Source organism: Bactrocera latifrons, unplaced genomic scaffold (assembly GCF_001853355.1).
Source record: "Bactrocera latifrons isolate USDA-ARS-PBARC rearing strain unplaced genomic scaffold, ASM185335v1 scaffold_353, whole genome shotgun sequence".
NCBI classification, from domain to species: Eukaryota; Metazoa; Arthropoda; class Insecta; order Diptera; family Tephritidae; genus Bactrocera; species Bactrocera latifrons.
Genome location: NW_017536994.1, coordinates 104,161 through 125,932, shown reverse-complemented (window position 1 = coordinate 125,932; position 21,772 = coordinate 104,161). Strand labels below are relative to the sequence as shown.

The window sequence follows — 21,772 nt, the reverse complement described above, 5'->3', positions numbered from 1 at the left end:
TTCACAACCACGCCTGAAATCTCGATTATCACTTTATCATGCGAGAGTATAAAATGTTCGGTGACACCCGAACTTAGCCCTTCCTTACTTGTTTTTATTTATTGGACCGAATGGGCATGATGGTGTAAGATTGCCGTTAATAAAGTGGTGGTGAACGATTTGCGTGTGTTCGATCCTTAAAGGTTTAAAAACTGTTGCTTGCTGCCGCGAGATGTTGTTGGGCAGCACATTTTTCACGTATTTGGTTGAAGGTTGAGTATTTGTGTTCAGATTTTTTACAGTCTGCAACTTTCATTTCAAGAATTGTGTCGGCCTAAAATGTTTTGAAATTATTTGGTCTTGAACTTCGTTAAGGAACATGAAGCAGATTCTGACCTGGAAGCCAGAGAAGAGCTATTTTTGTGTATGGCGTTCAAGCAAGACAAGCTGTCTGACCAAATAACGAATTTGTTTTTTAGGATAGCGTGTTTTAACGCCATTTGTATTCCAATTGTCTCGGCGGTAAATACGAGCGATTATTGTGGAAGAATTGCGCCTGTAATCGTGTTCCCGTAAGCTGCAGTCCTGCGTAGGCTGTGTTTGTTAATTTGGACCTATTTGTATAAATTGTTTTAAACTTTTTTTTCTGAGAATCATTTCATAAATCTATGAAGTTTTGCTGAAAAATTGTGTTACTGGTGGTAGATTTTTTAAACTAGTGTTCACTGCTGCTCTTAGGTTAGACGCACCAACGTTTTTTTTTATTAATTGTTATATTTAAAATCATGCTTGTTCTTATTGTCCAAAATGCTTTTCTTGTCAAAGTTCGAATCTTGTCCGAAAAATATTAGCTCATAGTTGGTTGATTTGTGAAAAAATAACTTTACATTCGAAGATTACAGAAATGTCTATGGCAATCTCGTGCGCTTGCGGTTGGTCATTGAAATAGACTCATTTTACATTTTTTTGTCTTGCGTAAGCAAGTGACGGTTTTTTTTATTGAGAAAGTACTAAAAATAAACAAATAAATTGTTTTGGAGCTACATTTAGAGTAATAATGGGAAAAGAACCGTTGATAGATATTTAAAAGATCCAGAGGAATCTGGAAAAAACTTTAAAGGAAAAAGGAAAGCCCAATCTGAACAATCAGTACGCAAAATTGTTAGAATTGCTTCAAATTCAAAGTCTGCAGCTAAGATTAACGAACTAGCCTTAGTAAAAGCAAGCCTTTCAACTGTTCAGCGTACAATCAGAAATGCGAAATATCTAAAGCTAAAAATCAAGAAAAAACCACCTCTGAATGAACTACGCAAAGAAAAACGGATTCAACTCGCAAAAGAATACATGACGTGGACTGTTCAATCTGGCACGCGACTTAATGATTGCCGTTCAGTGGTCTTTACTGATCAAAAACGTTTTAATTTAGATGGTCCTGATGGTTTTCAATACAATTATATTCTTATCGGTAATTTTTAAGCGCGAATGTCTTGGTACTATATAATCCACATAAGGAGGAGCATTTAGAAACTTTTTGTTTTGCTTTGGAGAATTGAATTGTTTGCTGCAGAACGTATAGCTTTTGTAATAATAGATGCTTTCTTGGTTTACATTGCCTGTGGGTAAGTTAAATTTATGATCCTACACCATCATGTCCATATCTTTTGTGAGTATACTTGTATATTAAAGGATGTAGTTCGGTACAAATATTGATTGAAATTGGGTCGTTGGTCACTGCCTTTAAGTTCGGAAAAAAGTCTTCACTCGATTCTGGGAGACTATTTGGGGGTAGAAGGGGAGGTCTACATTGGTGAAAGGTGAGTGGTTGAAAAATGTGTCGGCGCGCCATTATTAAGTAATGTCATTTTGTGGTTTATTATAATATTTTCAATTATCAAGCCTCTTGCATTTGATTTGGGAGAGCCTCAAAAAGGGTTCCAAATACTGAAGTCGCCAACCTATAAGACAGGTTTGAGAAGCAATTTATACATATACCTTAGGTAGGGTTCGTTAAAAGCTTGTTGAGGGGGAATTGTATGTATTGACTATACAAATTGAACAGCGTTTTAATTTCATCGCTATGGTTGACAGTGTTGAAGTAATATTAAAAATTTCGTCGGTATGAATGTTTTAATTAGTATACCATCTCCTTGTTTGTTGTTAGATTGTAATATGGTATGTTGTGTAGATTAAAACTATAGCCAATGTATTGTTTGGGGTATGATGTTTTTAATATTTCTTATTGGAATTTGAGTCTCTTGAATACATATGACATCAGGGTTATTTTCTTTGATAAGTAATTGCAGATATCGGTAGGCTTTTTAATTTAAATTTTGCTCGAAAACCCGTTCGTCGAACCACTTTTTTTTCTAGATTGGTATGACTGTCAGTGACATCATGTCAAATATAACATCAAAATAGTGTTTAGATCCGCTTGTCTTTCTGAAATACATAAAGTACATTCGACGATTTTTACGATGAGTGTAATTATTCAAACCAGAAGTTTCATAAAATCCTGTTTGCGAAATCAAATTTCTGGTGCCAAAACGTTCAGAATGTTGGAAAAGGCTGATAATTGTTTGTCACGAGCAAGTGGTTTTGATGGTCAGAAATTATTCAAAGAGAGTTGAGAACGCGTTGACGACGAACAATGGCCAGGACGCACATCAACGCTGGTGATCAACACTTCAACAAAATTAAGGAATTGGTGCTTGAAAATCCACGATTAGCGGTCAGAGATCTTACTGGCGTTAACGTCTGCGAAGCAATCTTTCCAACTGACAGGATGTCATGAAACGTATTATTGGCGAATAGTCTTGGATCTATGCTTACGACCCGGAAACAGACGATCAATCGGCCGAATATCGTTAAAAAGGCGAAAGAAAGCCGAAAAATCTTCGTTTTCTTCACATATCGAGGTGTGGTACACTCCGAAACTAAAACGAGCGCTCCGAGGAAACTCAATTAAAAACACTAAACCTGAATTGCTGCGCTTATTGATAGCTATTCCGAAAATTGACTTTGACAACTGTTTTGAGGATTGGAAAAAACGTTGGCACACGTGTATTGGTGTCAAAGGGGACGACATAGATTTCAAACAATAAATTAAGAATTTTTAAATTATGAACAAGGACTTACCTTTTTTTTTTTGCACAGTAGTAATACCATTCATGTAACGGAGGGGGAAGCAGAAAGTGAGAATATGTATTCATGCGTATAGTCATATACAGTCTGTCAAGTAAGAGCGTGGTCCTATTAATTTATAATAAACATTATTTAATGAAACATTCGTACTTATATATACCCTAGAAGACCCGTCCACGTTTTACTGTGGCTGATACATATGTAGGTAGTAACAACTAATATCATCTGATTTCTATTATTTAGATTATAACTATTAGTTAGGAGGTATCGCATTTTGGGTGAAGCAACTTGTGTTAGTTTACAAAAAAATTAATCAAAAAGCATTTCGTGCGTTAAGAAAGCATTGGTTTTTGGGGTAAAATACTGTTGAATTTGGGCTGTGCACCAGTGAAATCAATCCGAGTCGAGTCGACAGCAAGCCTAGTGGACTGCATATTATGAAACGGTTCTCTTGCGTGACAAGACAAAAAATCAGCTGGCAAGATTATGGCATCAATCTTTTGGGATGCCCATGCTATACTATTCATCGTATGATTACTTTACTGAGTCAGTTTTATTTCGCTATTCCCAATATTAAGCAATTTTATTATTTTTTAGGAAAGATAAGTTTGAAATATTTGCGTATACTTCGTCGTTACCGTTTATATATTGTACTGGTCTGTGCACTGCAATTTATTACTTAAGATCGAATATTTTGAAAACTTGCTATTTATCTACAGATGTCGCCTTTTAAGGTTTGAATATTGGATACTGCGATGGTAGCGCAGTCTATCGGATCCAATGTAAAACATTCCAAATTTGCCAATTACAAATGAAAAATTAGTTTCCGAAAACATTCTCCAGTAGATCTAATTGTAAATCTAAACCATTATCGAATCTATTTGAATACACAAAAAAAATTTATAAAAATCGGTCCAGCCGTTTAGAAGCAGTTCATTTACAAACACACGGTCGGAAGATTTATATATATAAAGATTGTACATGCAATTTAGTCAATAAAGTGTCCAGTCACCACCGGCGTCGGTAATTGCCTGGCTTCTCCGAGGCATGCTTTCTACTAATTTGACGGAGGCAAGGACCTCCAGATCCGATGATTTTCGTAAGACAACTGCTTCAAAGTGTAAGTGCGTCTTCTATTAAGCTTCTGTTTAATATATGCCCACGAATTGTCAATAGCGTTTGCATCGGGCGACTGCGTCGGCCAATCCAATGTAACGATGCCAGATTGAGTTTTCCACTAAGTACAGAGCTTGCTGCGGTGTTTAGGATCGATGTCCTCCTGCAGAATCCAATCTTCATTTTTTGTGATAGTTTCGTAGGATATATCTAAAACTTTTGCCATTAATTTTGCTTGTGCTGGCTGCAGTGTTGACATTTTGGGACCCTTCGGGTGCATGCAAATAAATACAGCCTCGTAGCACGACGCGTACTTAGCACTCATGGCGTTTAACGTGATCCACTTTCAAAAGATCAACGACAACTGAACCTTTGTTGACAATGCATCAAGGACAAAGCTTCCCTATATCGGCTCACGAAGGAATTAGAGTGAAATCTTTCATTAACTGTCGGTAAAGTCGAGCACGCTCTTACTTGACAGACTGTATGAAGTGTTTGGTTATTGTAACATTTCGTTTTCTGATGTTATGGTTGGTATTTATTGTTGACATGGCGGCATAAAGGCAGCTTATTTCCGTGCTGTCAAAGGCAGCTTTGGAATCGATGAAGAGGTGGTGTGTATCGATTCTCTTTTCACGGATCTTTTCTTAGATTTGGCGCAAGGTAATTATCTGGTCAAAGGTTCATTCGACAGGTCTAAAGCCACACTGATACGGCCCACGGCGGAGTTATCCCACGGTAGTTGGCGCAGATTGTGGGGTCTCCTTTTTTTATGGATTGGGCAGATCACAATTAAATTCATATCGTTAGGCATGCTTTATTTTACAAAGAAGCTGATACATGCTCCTTATCAGTTYTTTGCCGCTGTGTTTGAATAGTTCGACCGGCAATCCATCGGCCCCCGCCGCTTTGTTGTTGTTCAGACGGGTAATTGCTATTCGAACTTCTCCATGCTCGGACAATGGAACGCCTGCTCTATCGTCATCGATTGGAGAATCTGGTTCGCCTTCTCCTGGTGTTATGCATTCACTGCCATTCAGCAGGCTGGATAAGTGTTCCCTCCGTAATTTTAGTAGCCTCTAGGCATCGGTGACTAGATCACCTTTGGGGGTTCTACAAGAGTATGCTCCGGTCTTGAAACTTTCTGTAAGCCGCATTATCCCTGTCGGCCAGCTTATCAAGCTCTTCGTACTCACTCGTTTCGGCCACTTTCTTTTTCTGTCTGCAAATGCGTCTCGCTTCCCTCTTAAAATCTCGGTATCTATCCCATCCCGCACGTGTTGTGGTCGATCGTAACGTTGCGATCTTTTCTCTCCGCTGCGACACAGCACTCCTCGTCGTACCAGCACTTTGCACTTTCCGAAAACCAATGGTTTCGGTTCCAGCTGTACGTAAGTAGTTTGAAATGCCGTCCCACAGTTCCCTTATACCGAGTTGTTGACGAGTGCTCTCAGAGAGCAGGAGTGCAAGCCGACTAGAAAATCGCTCGGCTGTTTATTGTGATTGCAGCTTCTCGACGTCGAACCTTCCTTGTGTTTGATGGCGATGGTGCGTTTTTTGCTGTACAATCATGGCTGCAACAAGATAGTGGTCCGAGTCGATGTTAGCCTCGCTGTGCACGTACATCTAAAACACTGGAGACGTGTCTTCCGTCTACCACAAATTGATCGATCTGGTTGGCGGTTTCTCGATTCGGAGACAGCCAGGTAGCTTGATGTATCTTCTTATGCTGGAATCTGGTACTGCAGATAACCATATTTCGTTCCCCGATGAAGTCGATTAGCCTCAACCCATTTGGGGATGTTTCGTTGTGGAAGCTGAATTTACCGACCGTAGTGCCAAAGATACCTTCTCTGCCCACCCTGGCGTTAAAGTCGCCAAGCACGATTTTGACATCGTAAGCTCTCATAAGTGTGTTCCAAGCACTCATAAAAGGCATCTTTGGTCACATTGTCCTTCTCTTCCGTCGGGGCGTGGGCGCAAATCCTCGATATGTTGAAGAGCTTGACTCTGATGCAGATTTTGGCTAGACCTCATGCAGCGGGGTGAATAACAGTACTCAGCGACGGAGTCTCTCCCACCATGAATCACATAATAAAATTTGCGCTCCTTTATATGTAGTAAATGTAACCAGGACCTACGCGCCTCAGTCCTTATCCCGTAAATCGCATTTCTTAGATGTGGTGATGTCAGCTTTCACTCTAACGAGGACATCAATGAGCAGCGGCACCTTCCCAATAAAGCGACCGGACATTCCAGGTGCATGCCTTCAAATCGTAACCCATAATTCGTCTGAGAGTGGTCGTCATCAAAATGTTAATATTTTTACTTGGATGCGGTTTTTTACCTGGCGGGTCCCAAACCCAGCGCACAACCCTATTTCACGTTCTCACTTTGCTCGCCTTTAAACGGATGGCGACCCAGAGGATACTTCGTCTAAGACCGGAAGTCGCGAGCTGCTTGAGTCATATGTCAAAGAATCAATCCTGGCCATTCCCGAGTGAATGGCGATCAGAGAACTTTCCAAGTTGCGGGAGCTTCTACACATGGCTCCATCCTCCAATAAAGTTTCCCATCTGAACATCGTGGTGCCTTTCACTTAGTTGAGTGATGTGTGTAGCTTGGTTGATATGGGACACATATTGTTTTAATTTTAGGAATTTATGGTTTGTTGTTTTTCACAAGAAATAATAATATTCGTCTGGTGTCAAGTATGGCGAAGCGATTTTCCTGGGGCTATCGTCCATATAAAATTACCTTAGTAACAGAAGTAATTAGGAAAACACTCAGTTAACGAAAAATAAAATAAGAGATAGTCGATGAATGCGTCGTCTAAGATTATAGACGGTATTTAGGTTTTTCCTTTTACCAAATACCCACGTAATCCGCTTATGAAACCCTCGACAGCCTTTCTTTCGATTCCTTGAAAACATATTCGCCATCAGGATCTAGAATAAAGGAGATAGCACCCCTGCGAGTGCCTCTTTTTACGTTCCGAAGTGCATGGGGGAATCTGGCTTAGTGTAACACAATTTCTGCAATTTTACCAATAAACGAAAGTCTCTTTTACTACTCGCTGAAGCTGCGCAGATATGATACCATTTGTTCCCATGACCTAAAAGTTATAAATAAAATCACAACCAATGTGGGACGGCGCTCCTTCAGGAAGTCTCCAGGAATGCTGTGCAGCCTTCCCGAACTCGCTAAGGGGTGCCTGTTCTGTACATTAGTTTCGTGTAAAGTAAGCGCTCATGAATAACTTTTGCGACTTTGATGATGTGAACTTCTTCGCCTTCTGCAATGACAACAAACAAGCTCAAATTTTACCTGCACTGCTGGCCTGTTGTAAAATTTTGTCCTTTATCTGGATTTACTGTTCAGCCACAGCTCTTGGATTAGAACATCGGTTTTGTCTATTTACCGACGAATTAGGAGATTTGGCGGACGTGCTGGAGATAATTCTATAGAATTTTTATCCATTACTTAAGGATGTAAAACAGATGTTACTCTTATTTCCAATTAACCACTTTTCATTGTCGTAGTAATGAATATAATCTGCCTTTCTAATTTTAAGTTTGACAATTATTCACCTTCGGTCGTGCGGAACTTAATTAAAGTTTTTTTTCAGATTTTTTAGTTATAATGTTATTTTTTTCAAAGTAGACTACATTATATTGCCTTATTATAATTATATTCTATAAATTGTTTGGTTTGGAGTATAAAATACAAAACAGCTTTTCTGAAGCAATTTATGGTCGTTTATACTTCATTCTCGTATCGGTGTTCGTCAAACTGCCCTTCATCTAAGTTTGACTGTCCCAATTAGACATATTTGCAGTACGAAACACATAACATTTATGTTTCTTATCTCGTCTTTACTTAGCCGCCCGTCTCTCTACCCACAAACTGCTCTGTTCTGCAACTATTTCACTACTCGTCGTACATTTGTTCATACATTACACCTTGCAAATCTGGATTTTCTTGGAAAGGCTCATCCACTCCATCTTTAACTTTATTTTGCTTTACCGATTTTGAGGACTCTTATCCTCGTATATACGATTCCTGCTTATCCGATTGTAAAGACCCTTTTATTCGTATATACGCTTCCTGCTCTTGCAACTATGGAGACACTTGTGCTGGTGTACAAGCTTTTTGTTTTCTGATCGCTCTTCCTGCAGTTATCTTCACTTCTTATTCAAACAACTTAACGCTTACTATTACCCTTAATTCGAGTTTACAACGTCTTTCTTACAGCTCTTTACTTAGCAGCACTATAATTAGAGCTGGGCCTGCTGCACAATCTGACAGCTCTTATATACAAGACTGTTAATAAAACTTCGGCACTCGAGCATTCTGGCAACTACGAATACCGCTGACTTAATTCTGACCATTTATTTTCTATTTTTCTCTAACAGTTATGTGTTGAATACAATACTCGCGACAGACTGCAAACGACATCTGTCAAATATTAAAATACACACGTTCTTATGGACGGACCTATTTTGACAGCTACACCACTACACGACTGCAGGCCGACAGTTGTCGTTCTCGCTAACTTCAATTTAATCCTATATTTGCCAACGACAGTAGAGTTGACAGTAGAATAAAAGATAGAGAGATGAGGTGGAGTGGTGAAGCCACTAATATGTAAAATGTAAAATTACTCAAAGCTCTAACAAACCTGACGTTATTTTACAAATAAAAGCATAAAATATCTCTGTTATATCATTTATAATAACAATTGATAATTTAAAACAAATAAATTTACCTATTTACTTATTTTATTGCTTTAAAATTTCACTTTGAACAAAATATTAAAATTTCATCGAAGTGCACGGTATTAGTATGGCCGGCCATTGTTATGTTGCTGTCCTCTCACAAACATTCATGTAGTAGGATTCACAACGCCATTTTCAGTTCACTGTCGAGCTGCTGCAGTCTGTCGTGAGCATTGTGTTCATCACATTAATAACTGGCTTCGATTCGTCAAACACTGCTCTCCAACGAACCGAGCAATCTTTACCAGATGCTTAAAGAAACGAACAGCACTTCTGGAGCAACCCTAAATTATTGTTTCCTATATATAGTTACGGTCAAGGCGAATTCTATTCAGCATAGCGAAGTATGACCCTATATAAAATTTTAACGTATTATACCACTTTAATAAGGTATCCGCGTACTCTCCATTATGAATTCATTTTAATAGTATCTATTATTTTAGACTGGATTACAAATCGATCTTGTTCAATTGTAATAAATATTGTATATCATAAAAAGTGGAGTGAAATCCTACTTATTTATTTATAGAAGCAAACTGAATTTTGTTGAAGGAAGTATGTATGTCAAGGTGTGTCCCAACGTAAACAGGACTTAAAAAAAAACAGAACAAATAGTTTTTCGGCAAAATCAATTTATTTTATTCAAAATAGTCTCCTTCTGCTTCAATATAGCTTTTTTCACGGTACAAAAGCATGTCGAACAGGTGTGTTAGTTCGTTGGCCGGTGTAGGCCTTTTGAATGGCCTCTATGTCTACATAACGCAAATCCATTTTTCCGAAAAGGCAAAGTCGCACTAAGCAATTTTTGGTCGTCAGTCAATTTGTGCGGAACAATCCGTGCACACACCTTTCGTAAGCCCAAATGTTCGGTCAAAATGCAATAAATCGACGTTTTGGAGATGTTCAATTCCATTTCCATGAATTTAAATAATAATTTGGGTTGAGTTTTGATGAACTCACGCTCATTTTCGATGGAATATCCGGTGATCACGGATTTTAATTTGCCCACATGTTATCATCATTTATGTCTTCACGACCACTTTGAAATCGTTGAACCACTTGTTCACTCTGCTACGGGATAGGCAATCATGGTAATAAACTAGTTTCATCAATTGAAACGTTTCGGTAAAAGTTTTACCAATTTTAATACCAAATTTAATATTTAATAATTTGGTTCTTTGTTCGAAGCTCATTTTCGCAACGATACCACAAACATACTGACACTTAAAACGTAATAACTTCACTTCCAATCAATGAAATGTTATGAAATTCTCACTGGATAATCGGTAAAGATAGCAGAAACTAACGCATCAATAAGTATAGAAATAGAGATAGCGATAGCGCCACCATGGGGCGCTAGATTCAAAAGGTTCTGTTTACTTTGGAACGCACCTTGTAAGTTTGCTTAAAGATGTATCTTCTTTGCAACAGCGCGCCGATCGTTCTTCCTTCCGTTCTTCCTTTTCGCCGTTTTGCACCAGTTGGATATTCGAAGTGTAGCCACGTCCTTCTCCACCTGGTCGTTCTAACGGAGTTAAGGGCTGCCTTTTTCTGTTAGACTTGTAGTTTGGTCTTTGTTAGCTCTCAATTACCTACGAAATTATCTACAACTTTCAAAGTTATGACTGTCAACAGTGACGCTGGAGCCAATCGCGAGTGCGAAGTATATTTGATGATAGGAGATATTTCGTCTTGCCCTTGTTGACTACCAGACCCACTTGCTTCGACTCCTTATCCAGTCTGGAAAAAGCAGAACCAACAGCGCGATTGTTGAGGCCAATGATATCAATATCATCGGCGTACCCCATCAACTGTACACTCTTATAGAAGATTATACCTTTTTTATTTTCTCCAGGAGTAGATTGAAGAAGTCACACGATAGGGATCGCCTTGTCCGAAACCTCGTTTGGTATTGCTCGGAGAGGTCCTTCCTGATCCCGACTTAGCACCTTTTCGTACAGTCAAAAGCAGTTTTGAAATGGACGAAGAGATGGTGTGTGTCGATCCTCTTTCAAAGGTCTTTTCCAAGATTTGGTGTTTGGAAAATATCCCGAAAAGTGTTCCGAGGACTGGAAAAATCGTTGGCATAAATAAATTTCATCTTGTAAGGACTAGCGACAAAATCAGTATTGATGAATAATTAAATATTTTGCGTTTCATTTATAATTTCCAGGTACATAGTCACAAAACAAAACCTGAATCAAAATGAATATGTCGATAGTAAAAGAGAGTGTAGGTTTATATCCTGTACGAAATGTATACCAGGCAAGAGATGCCTGCCGGCGCGATTAGTACTCCATTTACTCAATCCAGACAACAAAAGTTCTGTTGGGGTTATTTAAGCAAATTTCGAAGGAGTTCCTGTGTCTTTGACTGTACACGAAACAAAGAGCCTGTGTACATACCAGAAACCAAGTAAAGTCAAAACAGTGGACTTTACCCTGTAAACTACATGGACTACCTGGAGAAAAACAAAGCGGTCTTTTCACTTGGCTACGTATAGGCCACACCCCCCCAACTTCACCAAGGTTAAACTCATGGATAAGGCCACAAGCTCCTGATTATTCAGCAATATCTCACAGATTTTTGCGAGGTGCTTGAAAAGCACTTAATATTTTTATACAAAACATCGCTTAAAAGAAATTCAGTATTTTTGTAAATTCATCTTTAAGAAAACCAATTTGATATTATATTAAGAATGTTAATTAATTTATACGCAATCCTTAATAGAGACCTTAAAAAGTTCAAGTTAAAAAAACATTTACTATATGACGCCACTTCTGATCAGGAGATGAACATTGTAATTAAATAATTTTAATGTCTATATTTATAACAATTTTAATTATATGTTCTTTGCTACTTTAGTGACGAGTTGCTCGAATTTACACTATTTTTTTTTTTTTTTTTTTTGATTTTCTGTTGTTGAAACTAATCTTTGTGTACTTAGTTTAACATTTTACAAGATAGCAATAATTTCAAAATAATATATTCTTATGTTGTACTTTATTCCCACACTATTTCCATATGACTAGAACTCATTATACTTAAATAACTATATTACGAAAAATTTGTTTTGCTTCTCAAGTTTAAAAATAATGATATTTTTACAGGTTAAGGATGCCGAAGATTGTTACAATACTGCTTTACGCTTGTGCCCAAATCATGCTGATTCCCTTAACAATTTAGCGAATATCAAGCGAGAGCAAGGATATATTGAAGAAGCCACTCGCTTGTATCTTAAAGCGCTTGAAGTATTTCCAGACTTTGCCGCTGCTCACTCCAATTTGGCTTCGGTATTGCAGCAACAAGGAAAATTAAAAGAGGCTTTAATGCATTATAAAGAAGCTATTCGTATCCAGCCAACTTTTGCGGATGCTTATTCTAATATGGGTAACACACTAAAAGAGCTACAGGATATTAATGGGGCGCTTCAATGTTATACACGTGCGATTCAAATAAATCCCGCATTTGCTGATGCTCATAGCAACCTTGCAAGTATACACAAAGATTCAGGCAATATTCCTGATGCTATACAGTCATATAGAACCGCCTTGAAATTAAAACCAGATTTTCCCGACGCCTATTGCAATTTAGCTCATTGTTTACAAATTGTATGTGACTGGACGGATTATGACGCTCGAATGAAGAAACTTATCAGCATTGTAGCAGATCAATTAGAAAAAAATCGTTTACCTTCTGTGCATCCACATCATTCAATGTTATATCCATTGTCACATGAATTCCGCAAGGCTATAGCAACACGACATGCAAACCTTTGCTTAGAAAAGATTCATGTCCTCCACAAACCCGCATACAAATTTTCACGGGAGTTGCCCACTGATGGTAGATTGCGCATTGGATATGTAAGCTCAGATTTCGGCAACCATCCTACCTCTCATTTAATGCAATCAATCCCAGGACTTCATGATAAATCCTGCGTTGAGATTTTCTGTTATGCTTTAAGTTCAGATGATGGGACAACATTTAGGTATAAGATCATACGCGAGGCTGAACATTTCGTGGATTTGTCTCAAATTCAGTGCAATGGTAAAGCTGCTGATCGCATTTATTCGGATGGAATTCATATATTAGTTAATATGAATGGATATACTAAAGGAGCTCGCAACGAAATATTTGCATTACGCCCCGCCCCAGTGCAAGTTATGTGGCTAGGATACCCGGGTACTAGTGGTGCAAGTTTTATGGATTATATCATTACCGATTGTGTTACCAGTCCTCCGGAACTTGCTTCACAATACAGTGAAAAGCTGGCATATATGCCTAATACATATTTCATAGGTGATCATAAGCAAATGTTTCCTCATCTCAAAGAACGTATTATAGTTTGCGATAAACAACAAACATGTGTAGCTGATAATATTGCCGTCATAAATGCAGCAGATTTATCACCGTTAGTAGAAAGTACCGACGTTAAAGAAGTGCGAGAGATAGTAAATGCCCAGAAACCTTTAGAAATTACACATAAAGTTGCAGAATTACCAAGTACTACCCAAATTGTATCTATGATTGCCTCCGGTCAAGTTCAAACATCTCTTAATGGGATTCTTGTTCAGAATGGGTTAGCTACTACCCAAACAAATAACAAAGCTGCTACTGGGGAAGAAGTACCACAAAACATTGTCATTACAACTCGCCGACAATATTTATTACCTGACGAAGCAATAGTATATTGCAACTTCAATCAGTTGTACAAGGTAGACCCACAAACTTTACAATCTTGGGTATCGATTTTGAAAAATGTGCCAAATTCAGTGCTATGGCTGTTGAGATTCCCTGCAGTTGGAGAACAGAATATAAAAAAATCTGTCGAAGCATATGGTGAGTTGGATATATACATACATTTATTTTATTGATGTTATGAATAAATGTTTTAGCCAGGGACCTTAACTGTTATGAGGAAATGGGCAAAAAAGTTTAAAATTATTTATACAAGTATATTTCCTCACAAAATAATCGTTATAAATCTTTATTTATTTTTTGCTTAGAAAGCAAGAGTTATTTAATAACGGTTATTTATTGCTTTTATAATAATGATAACTCACCGCATAACTGTTCTTCTTTGAGGAATAACTAACTGTTGTCAAATTACTTTTATTTACTAAGCGGAAAATAAAAATTATAATTTAACGATTATTTTGTGAAGAAAAAATAAAACTCAAATTGTAAGAGGTTTCTGTTTCTTCATCATATAAGTATATCCGACCCTTCCTTCATAATGATTTTATTAGTCAAAAATTATGCAATAACTCTTATTTTCTGTCCCTAGTTTTATGAGTAAATTTAAATAGCCGTTTAAATGATTGGACTTTTAAATAAGAGTTTAGACTGTGCTTAACATCAGACCTTTTTATAAGGTATATTGTTAGAATATTAAACATTCTATATAGATTAAGCGTATTCGCTTGCTCTTGCAAAACCATTGCACGGTGCAAGAATTGCATCTATTTCTTCTTGGTGCACCGGTACAACAGCAAACACACGCAGACAATTATTTGGAATGGCTGTAAAATATGTCAGACCAAAACCCATGTATATTTGCGTGCAATGCCACGCAAAAATATAATTGCAACCCTGTTTTAGCCGTCATTTTATATAAAGACATTTACGTTTGTTTTAAATAGATTTTATAATTTCTACTTAAATTATAAAAACTTGTTACAGTTTCTTTGTTGAAAATTTATGCAGATGGTGCGCCAATTCACAATAGCCATGCATAATAGTTATTCACAATAAATTGTGACGACGACGAAAGCTTGGCTAAGGATATACAAGGTACTGAAAGTTCCGGATAAAAACGTCGTGTTAAGAAATTCGATTAATGCATAATAAACGGCAAGAATTACGTTTTAGCTGCCTTTACTTAACTAACTGAACACAAATTCTAGAGGAAATATTGTTGAATCAAAGCTAAGAAGTTACAAAATGCCAAAAATTTCTTGTGTGGCAGGCAATTTGTAATTGCGTCAAGAGGAGCAGTTCATTTGTTATATCGGGTACTATCAGCAGCGAAATATGTGTGAAGTAATGTTAAGAAAATATCCATGTTTTTTGGCCCTACTTCGCTTCATGTCACTGTAGCAAAACAATCTCAGAACGGTTCCAACAAAATGGAGAATATTTAGGTAGTACCTAAAAAAGCGAAGTCTAGAAACTAAGGCCGATTGAGAGGTAATGAGCGTTAGTAAAATGAGAGATGAAAGGGACCAAAGACGTTCAAGCCTTCAAAGGAAAGAGCTATTTAGCAACTATGAGAATATCGGACACTGCCCTAAAAAGGCTAGCTGACGGAAGTCCGAAAAAATGAAAACTTTTTATTATTAAAACATAATTATTGGTTTCGGAGGATGGAGTCATGTGTAGAAGTTCACACACTTGAGGAAAGTTCACTGATTGCCATACTTTCGGGAGTGGCCAGAAACGATTCCTTTACATATGACTTAAGAAGCTCACGACTTCCAACTCTAGACGAAGTATCCTCTGGATAGACAAAGAACATCCGTTTGAAGACAAAACACCCTCCGCAGAGCTGTGCGCTGGGTTTGGGACCCGCCCCGTAAAAAAACATACCCAATGAAAAATATTAACCAGGCAGGAATGAGAGACTCCCCTTTTGATGTCGACGATGGTAAACGAATTAAGGATTATGATTTGAGGGCATCGTTGATGTCCTCGTTAGAGTGAAGGCTGACTTCACCGCCGTCCAAGAAATGCGATGTACGGGATAAGGACTGAGGCGCGTAGGTCCTTGTGGCATTTACTACAGTGGATATATAAAAGAGCGCAAATTCAGTGTGGGATTCGTGGTGGGAGAGAGACTCCGTCGCTGAGTGCTGTCATTCACCCAGTTGGATGAACGTCTAGCCAAAATTCGCATAAAAGCGAAGTTCTTCAACGTATCCCTACAGAAAAAAAAGACGATGTGATCACAGATGCCTTCTATGAGCGCTTGGAGCGCACCTATGATAGTTGCCCCCGCCACGATGTTAAAATCGAGATTAGCGACTTTAACGCCAGGATTGGCAAGAAAGGTATCTTTGGCAAAACAGTCAGTAAATTCAGCCTCAACGAGAAAACATACCCAAATGGGTTGAAGCTGACCGACTTCGCCGGGGCCCGAAATATGGTTATCTGTAGTACCAGATTCCAGCATGTAAAAAAGCTACCTGGCTGTCTCCGGATCGAAAAGCCACCAACCAGATCCATCAAGTTGTGATATATGGAAGACACGTCTCCAGTGTCGTAGACGTGCGTACGTTCCGAGGTTCTAACATCGACTAGGACCACTATCTTGTTGCAGCCAATACCTGAGACAGACATGTAGTAACAATACCATAGTAAAGGTACCATGGTATTCTGTTTACTACGTTGGTGACACACATGCCAATGTAGTAAACTCGAATACTAGCTTTGTTTCATATGCATTAGATATTTCAAAAAAATTGTAAACAATAAATATGTTGTTTTATGCTATGGAGAAAATAACTTCAATTGTTTAAAATACTCTAAGTTAATATATTTTCATCGCAAAAAAGCGATTTGGCTCTAAAGTCCACACAAAAAATGAGCATTTCCTGCTTTTCCGAAAGAAAAATTGTGAAAAATGTTTTGTTTTACATTTCAATAATAAATTTTTTAAGTCATTTTGACAGAATATTTCGAAGAGCTTTTGTGTAAAAGCTTTTAGTAAAGTTTGTTACCTGTTTTTTAGCTGTGGCGAAAAGTGGAGATACAAATACCACAATGAAACATCGTAGTATTGTTACCAGCCAAATACTACATTGCTCATATGGTATTTTGCTAGTATTTGGTGACACACATATGGTGTTTGTACCATATATGGTTATTGTTACATGTCCGTCTCAGGTACAAGATACGCCGCTGTGCAGCAAAAAACCGCTCATCAACAAACACAACGAATGTTCGACGTCGAAAAGCTGCAATCAAAATAGACAGCCTGCTCCCTGAGAGCACTCGGTCTAAGGGAACTGTGGGACGGCATTTTATGTTCCATACGTACAGCTGTAAATGAAACTTCTGGTTTTCGGAAAAGACAAAAGAACAACTGGTATCACAAGGCGTGCCGTGTTGCAGCGAAGAGAAAACAGACTATCTACGCATCGCATCGTTACGATTGACCACAACACGTGCGAGATGGGATAGATACCGAAAGTTGAAGAGGGAAGCGAGACACAATTGTAGACAAAAAAGTGACAGAGTAATTCTCAAAAATTCTTCGAAAGGCTGCGGCAACTAACAGAATCTTCTCTTCTTCTTCCTCTTAATTGGCGTAGACACCGCTTACTCGATTACAGCGCGCCAGTCGTTTCTTCTTTTCGCTACCTGACGCCAATTGGATATTCCAAGCGTAGCCAGATCTTTCTCCACCTGGTCCTTCCAACGGAGTGGAGGTCTTCCTCTTCCTATGCTTCTCCCGGCGGGTACTGCGCCGAATACTTTCAGAGCTGGAGTGTTTTCGTCCATTCGGACAACATGACCTAACCAGCGTAGCCGCTGTCTTTTAATTCGCTGAACTATGTTAATGTCGTCATATATCTCGTACAGCTCATCGTTCCATCGAACCATAGGACCATAAATCTGTCGCAGAACTTTTCTCTCAAAAACTCGCAACGTCGACTCATCAGTTGTTGTCATCGTCCAAGCCTCTGCATCATATAGCAGGGCGGGTATCATTAGTGTCTTATAGGGTTTGGTTTTTGTTTGTCGAGAGAGAGCTTTGCTTCTCAATTGGCCACTCAGTCCGAAGTAGCACCTGTTGGCAAGAGTTACGTTGGATTTCCAGGCTGACATTGTTGGTGGTGTTTACGCTGGTTCCAAGATAGACGAAATTATCTACGACTTCAAAGTTATGACTGTCAACAGTAACGTGAGAGCCAAGTCGCGGGTGCGACGACTGTTTGTTTGATGACAGGAGATATTTCGTCTTGTCCAGTCTGGAGAAAGCAGAACTAACGGCGTGGGTGGTGAGGCCGATGATATCAATATGGCATACGCCAGCAGCTGTACACTCTTATAGAAGATTGTATCTTCTCTATTTAGTTCTGCAGCTCTAGTTATTTTCTCCAGAAGCAGGTTGAAGAAATCGCACGATGGGGAGTCGCCTTGTCTGAAACCTCGTTTAGTATCGAACGGCTCGGAGAGGTCCTCCCCGATTCTTACGGAGCTTTTGGTGTTGCTCAACGTCACTTTACATAGCCGTATTAATTTTGAGGTGATACCAAATGCAGACATCGCGGCATAAAGGCAGCTCCTTTTCGTGCTGTCGAAAGCAGCTCTGAAATCGATGAAGAGGTGGTCTTTTCCACGATTTGGCGCATGGCGAATATCTGGTCGGTTGTTGATTTGCCAGATCAGCCACACTGATAAGGTCCAATCAGTTTGTTGACGGTGGGCTTTAATCTTTTACAAAATACGCTCGATAGAACCTTATATGCGATGCTGAGGAAGCTAATCCCACTGTAGTTGGCGCAGATTGTGGGTTCTCCTTTTTTGAGGATTGGGCATAGCACACTTAAATTCCAATCGTTGGGCATGCTTTCGTCCGACCATATTTTACAAAGAGCTGATGCATGCTCCTTATCAGTTCTTTGCTGCCGTGTTTGAATAGCTCGGCCGGCAATCCATCGGCCCCCGCCGCTTTGTTGTTCTTCAGGCGGGTAATTGCTATTCGAACTTCTTTATGGTAGGGCAGTGGAACATCTGCTCCATCGTCATCGATTGGGGAATCGGGTTCGCCTTCTCCTGGGGTTGTGCGTTCACTGCCATTCAGCATACTGGAGAAGTGTTCCCTCCTCAATTTATGTATGCTCTGGGCATCGTGACTAGATCACCTTTGGAGGTTCTACAAGAGTATGCTCCGGTCTTGAAACCTTCTGTAAGCCGGCGCATTTTTTCGTAGAATTTTCGAGCATTACCCCTGTCGGCCAGCTTATCAAGCTCTTCGTACTCACGTATTTCGGCCTCTTTCTTTTTCTGACTATCAATGCGTCTTGCTTCCCTCTTCAACTCTCGGTATCTATCCCATCCCGCACGTGTTGTGGTCGATCGTAACGTTGCGAGGTAGGCAGCCTCTTTCTCTCCGCTGCGACACGGCACTTCTCGTCGTACCAGCTGTTCTTTTGTACTTTCCGAAAGCCAATGGTTTCGGTTGCGGCAGTACGTAAAGAGTTCGAAATGCCGTCCCATAGTTCCATTATACCGAGTTGTTGACGAGTGCTCTCAGAGAGCAGGAGTGCAAGCCGAGTAGAAAATCGTTCTGTCTGTTGTGATTGCAGCTTCTCGACGTCGAACCTTCCTTGTGTTTGATGCGTGCGAATCTTGGCTGCATCAAGGTAGTGGTCCACGTCGATGTTAGGACCTTGGAGCGCACGCACATCTAAAACACTGGAGACCTGTCTTCCGTCTATCACAACATAATCGATCTGGTTGGTGGCTTTTCGATCCTTAGACAGCCAGGTAGCTTGATGTATCTTCTTATGCTGGAATCTGGTACTACAGATAACCATATTTCGTTCCCCGATGAAGTCGATTAGCCTCAACCCATTTGGGGATGTTTCGTTGTGGAAGCTGAATTTACCGACCGTAGTGCCAAAGATACCTTCTCTGCCCACCCTGGCGTTAAAGTCGCCAAGCACGATTTTGACATCGTAGCGGGGGCAGCTCTCATAAGTGCGTTCCAAGCACTCATAAAAGGCATCTTTGGTCACATCGTCCTTCTCTTACGTCGGGGCGTGAGCGCAAATCAGCGATATATTGAAGAACGTCGCTTTGATGCGGATTGTGGCTAGACGTTCATTCGCCGGAGTGAATGATAGTACTCGGCGACGGAGTCTCTCTCCCACCACTTGAACAGAATCTTCTACAGTTTTTTTTAAATCTAATATAAAATTTTCAAATAAAATATTTTAGTTTACAATAATAATCGAAATACTAATTTAACTCCTTATCATCACTACTGCTATTATTCTCTGTATCTTGAAGCTCTCTGTGTGGAGACTTACTTCTTCACTTGAACTTATAATAGCGGACAGTGAAATCTCTAGTTGTACAAAAAAATGGATACTTACTATTTTGGCACGAGTCATCCTGAAAAATAAAGACATCTGCTCGTGAAAAGTGGTTTTCCATTGAAGGTATTCAATGTCTTTCAAGTATCCCCTGATAGTTATTCCCATTGATGGTTTCTCCTATGAGGGCTGGTTGCCAAAGGCCATAGCAATAAAAGCAACCCCACACCATTTGGCTGCCTCCCTGCTTTAATATAACACATTCGTCCTTGAACCACTCATCAGTTCTCTTTCTCACGTAGGACTTACTGCCGCTGCAGAAAATGTTAGATAAGTGATCCGTAAAGATATTTATTGCTGTTTATTATCATTATGACTTGCAATTTCCCGAATTGTTCTGTGAAAGGCGAGTCGAAACGCTTTCTTTCTTGCAGGCTGTGTGACGGGCTTGCCCATCTGAAATGTGCTGGACTGACAGTAAGAATTTTGGATTCTATTCTTGACAGTAAGGGCTTGCGGTAGTCTTGCATTAAATGCAGACCCAAGACAGCTAACCTTCAGTAGCGCCCTATAAACCCTAACCATTTGTCGATTCGACGAGCATTGTTAGAGTGTCTTTATTTCATGCATTTAAACATTCTTTAATTATTTTAAATGCAAATATATGTATTTAAGGAACTATTGTACAAAATAAAGCATTCATTTTATATTCTATTTCATATTGTATTTGTTGAACACATCTTTAATTAAGGCACTAGTTTTAATAAGATACATAAATAGAGAAACACATAACAGCCATTTCTCCTTTGGCGTACTTTAATAAAAACACTATAAATATTTTGAATAAGATATAAAAACTAATTTTTTAAGGAGCATTTGATGCAAAAATCAACTTTATGCTCTCCACAAATTGCAGTGTTACATTTTGCGCAAAGCGACTTTGTCATGCGCCTTTTTTTATAGGAACATAGACCGCAAGCTTTCCTTTTATTACTAGTTGGTGCCCTGCTGATTGAAGGTCATTGGTGGCTGATGGTTGGCTTTGACCTTGATTTTTATCATTATTGGGAAATAATATCTCTGTTACTTTGTTTTTGGTGTGGATCCGCATGGTACGAATTTCCTGTCGGATTTTCTGCCAGGTTCTACAAGTTGTGAATGCAGCTTCTTCATAAAATCACGCGTAGGCAGTATTTTTTCAACCTGTACCGAGACATTAGGCAATAAAGTATGTAGCTGTTGATGCATGCTATATTCATCATTCCATAGAAAACGCACATTGGCCATCGATTGGTTTTTCTACTGCATGACATTACAGAGCACATTTGATCAAATGTGTCAACGCCACCTTTTGTAGAATTGTAGAACTCTATCATGCGTGGTTTTTTATCTGGATTAACTGAGGCTTCCTCATCACAAGAGGAAAGCATGTAAACCATTTTTGATGGTTTATGTTTGAAGGAAAGAAGTGTAAGGGGTCCATCATACACGAACATCGATGTATTCACCTTTCTGGATGTATTGACTTCGGTGGCTTGATTATTCCTCTTACCCCGTTTCTTGTTCTTCATTTCTTCTGGAATTTCTCTTTTATTAGAACGTAATGTTCCTACAATTGTCAGCTTATAAGGCTGCTGAAGTAACTGCTTTGCTAGTGGTATTGAGGTAAACCAATTGTCCATGGTAACGTTTCTGTTCGTGCGAGTAAGTTCC

At 39.1% G+C, this 21,772-nt stretch overlaps 1 protein-coding gene across 1 annotated transcript in view; it reads left to right on the top strand.

Moving 5' to 3' along the window:
* Window positions 1-21,772, top strand: part of LOC108971698 (UDP-N-acetylglucosamine--peptide N-acetylglucosaminyltransferase 110 kDa subunit) — a 139,718-nt gene that overhangs the window by 105,010 nt on the left and 12,936 nt on the right. The window contains exon 8 of the mRNA XM_018937943.1: window positions 12,125-13,853. Coding sequence (XP_018793488.1) covers window positions 12,125-13,853 — 1,729 coding nt within the window. The remainder of the gene's footprint in view (window positions 1-12,124; window positions 13,854-21,772) is intronic.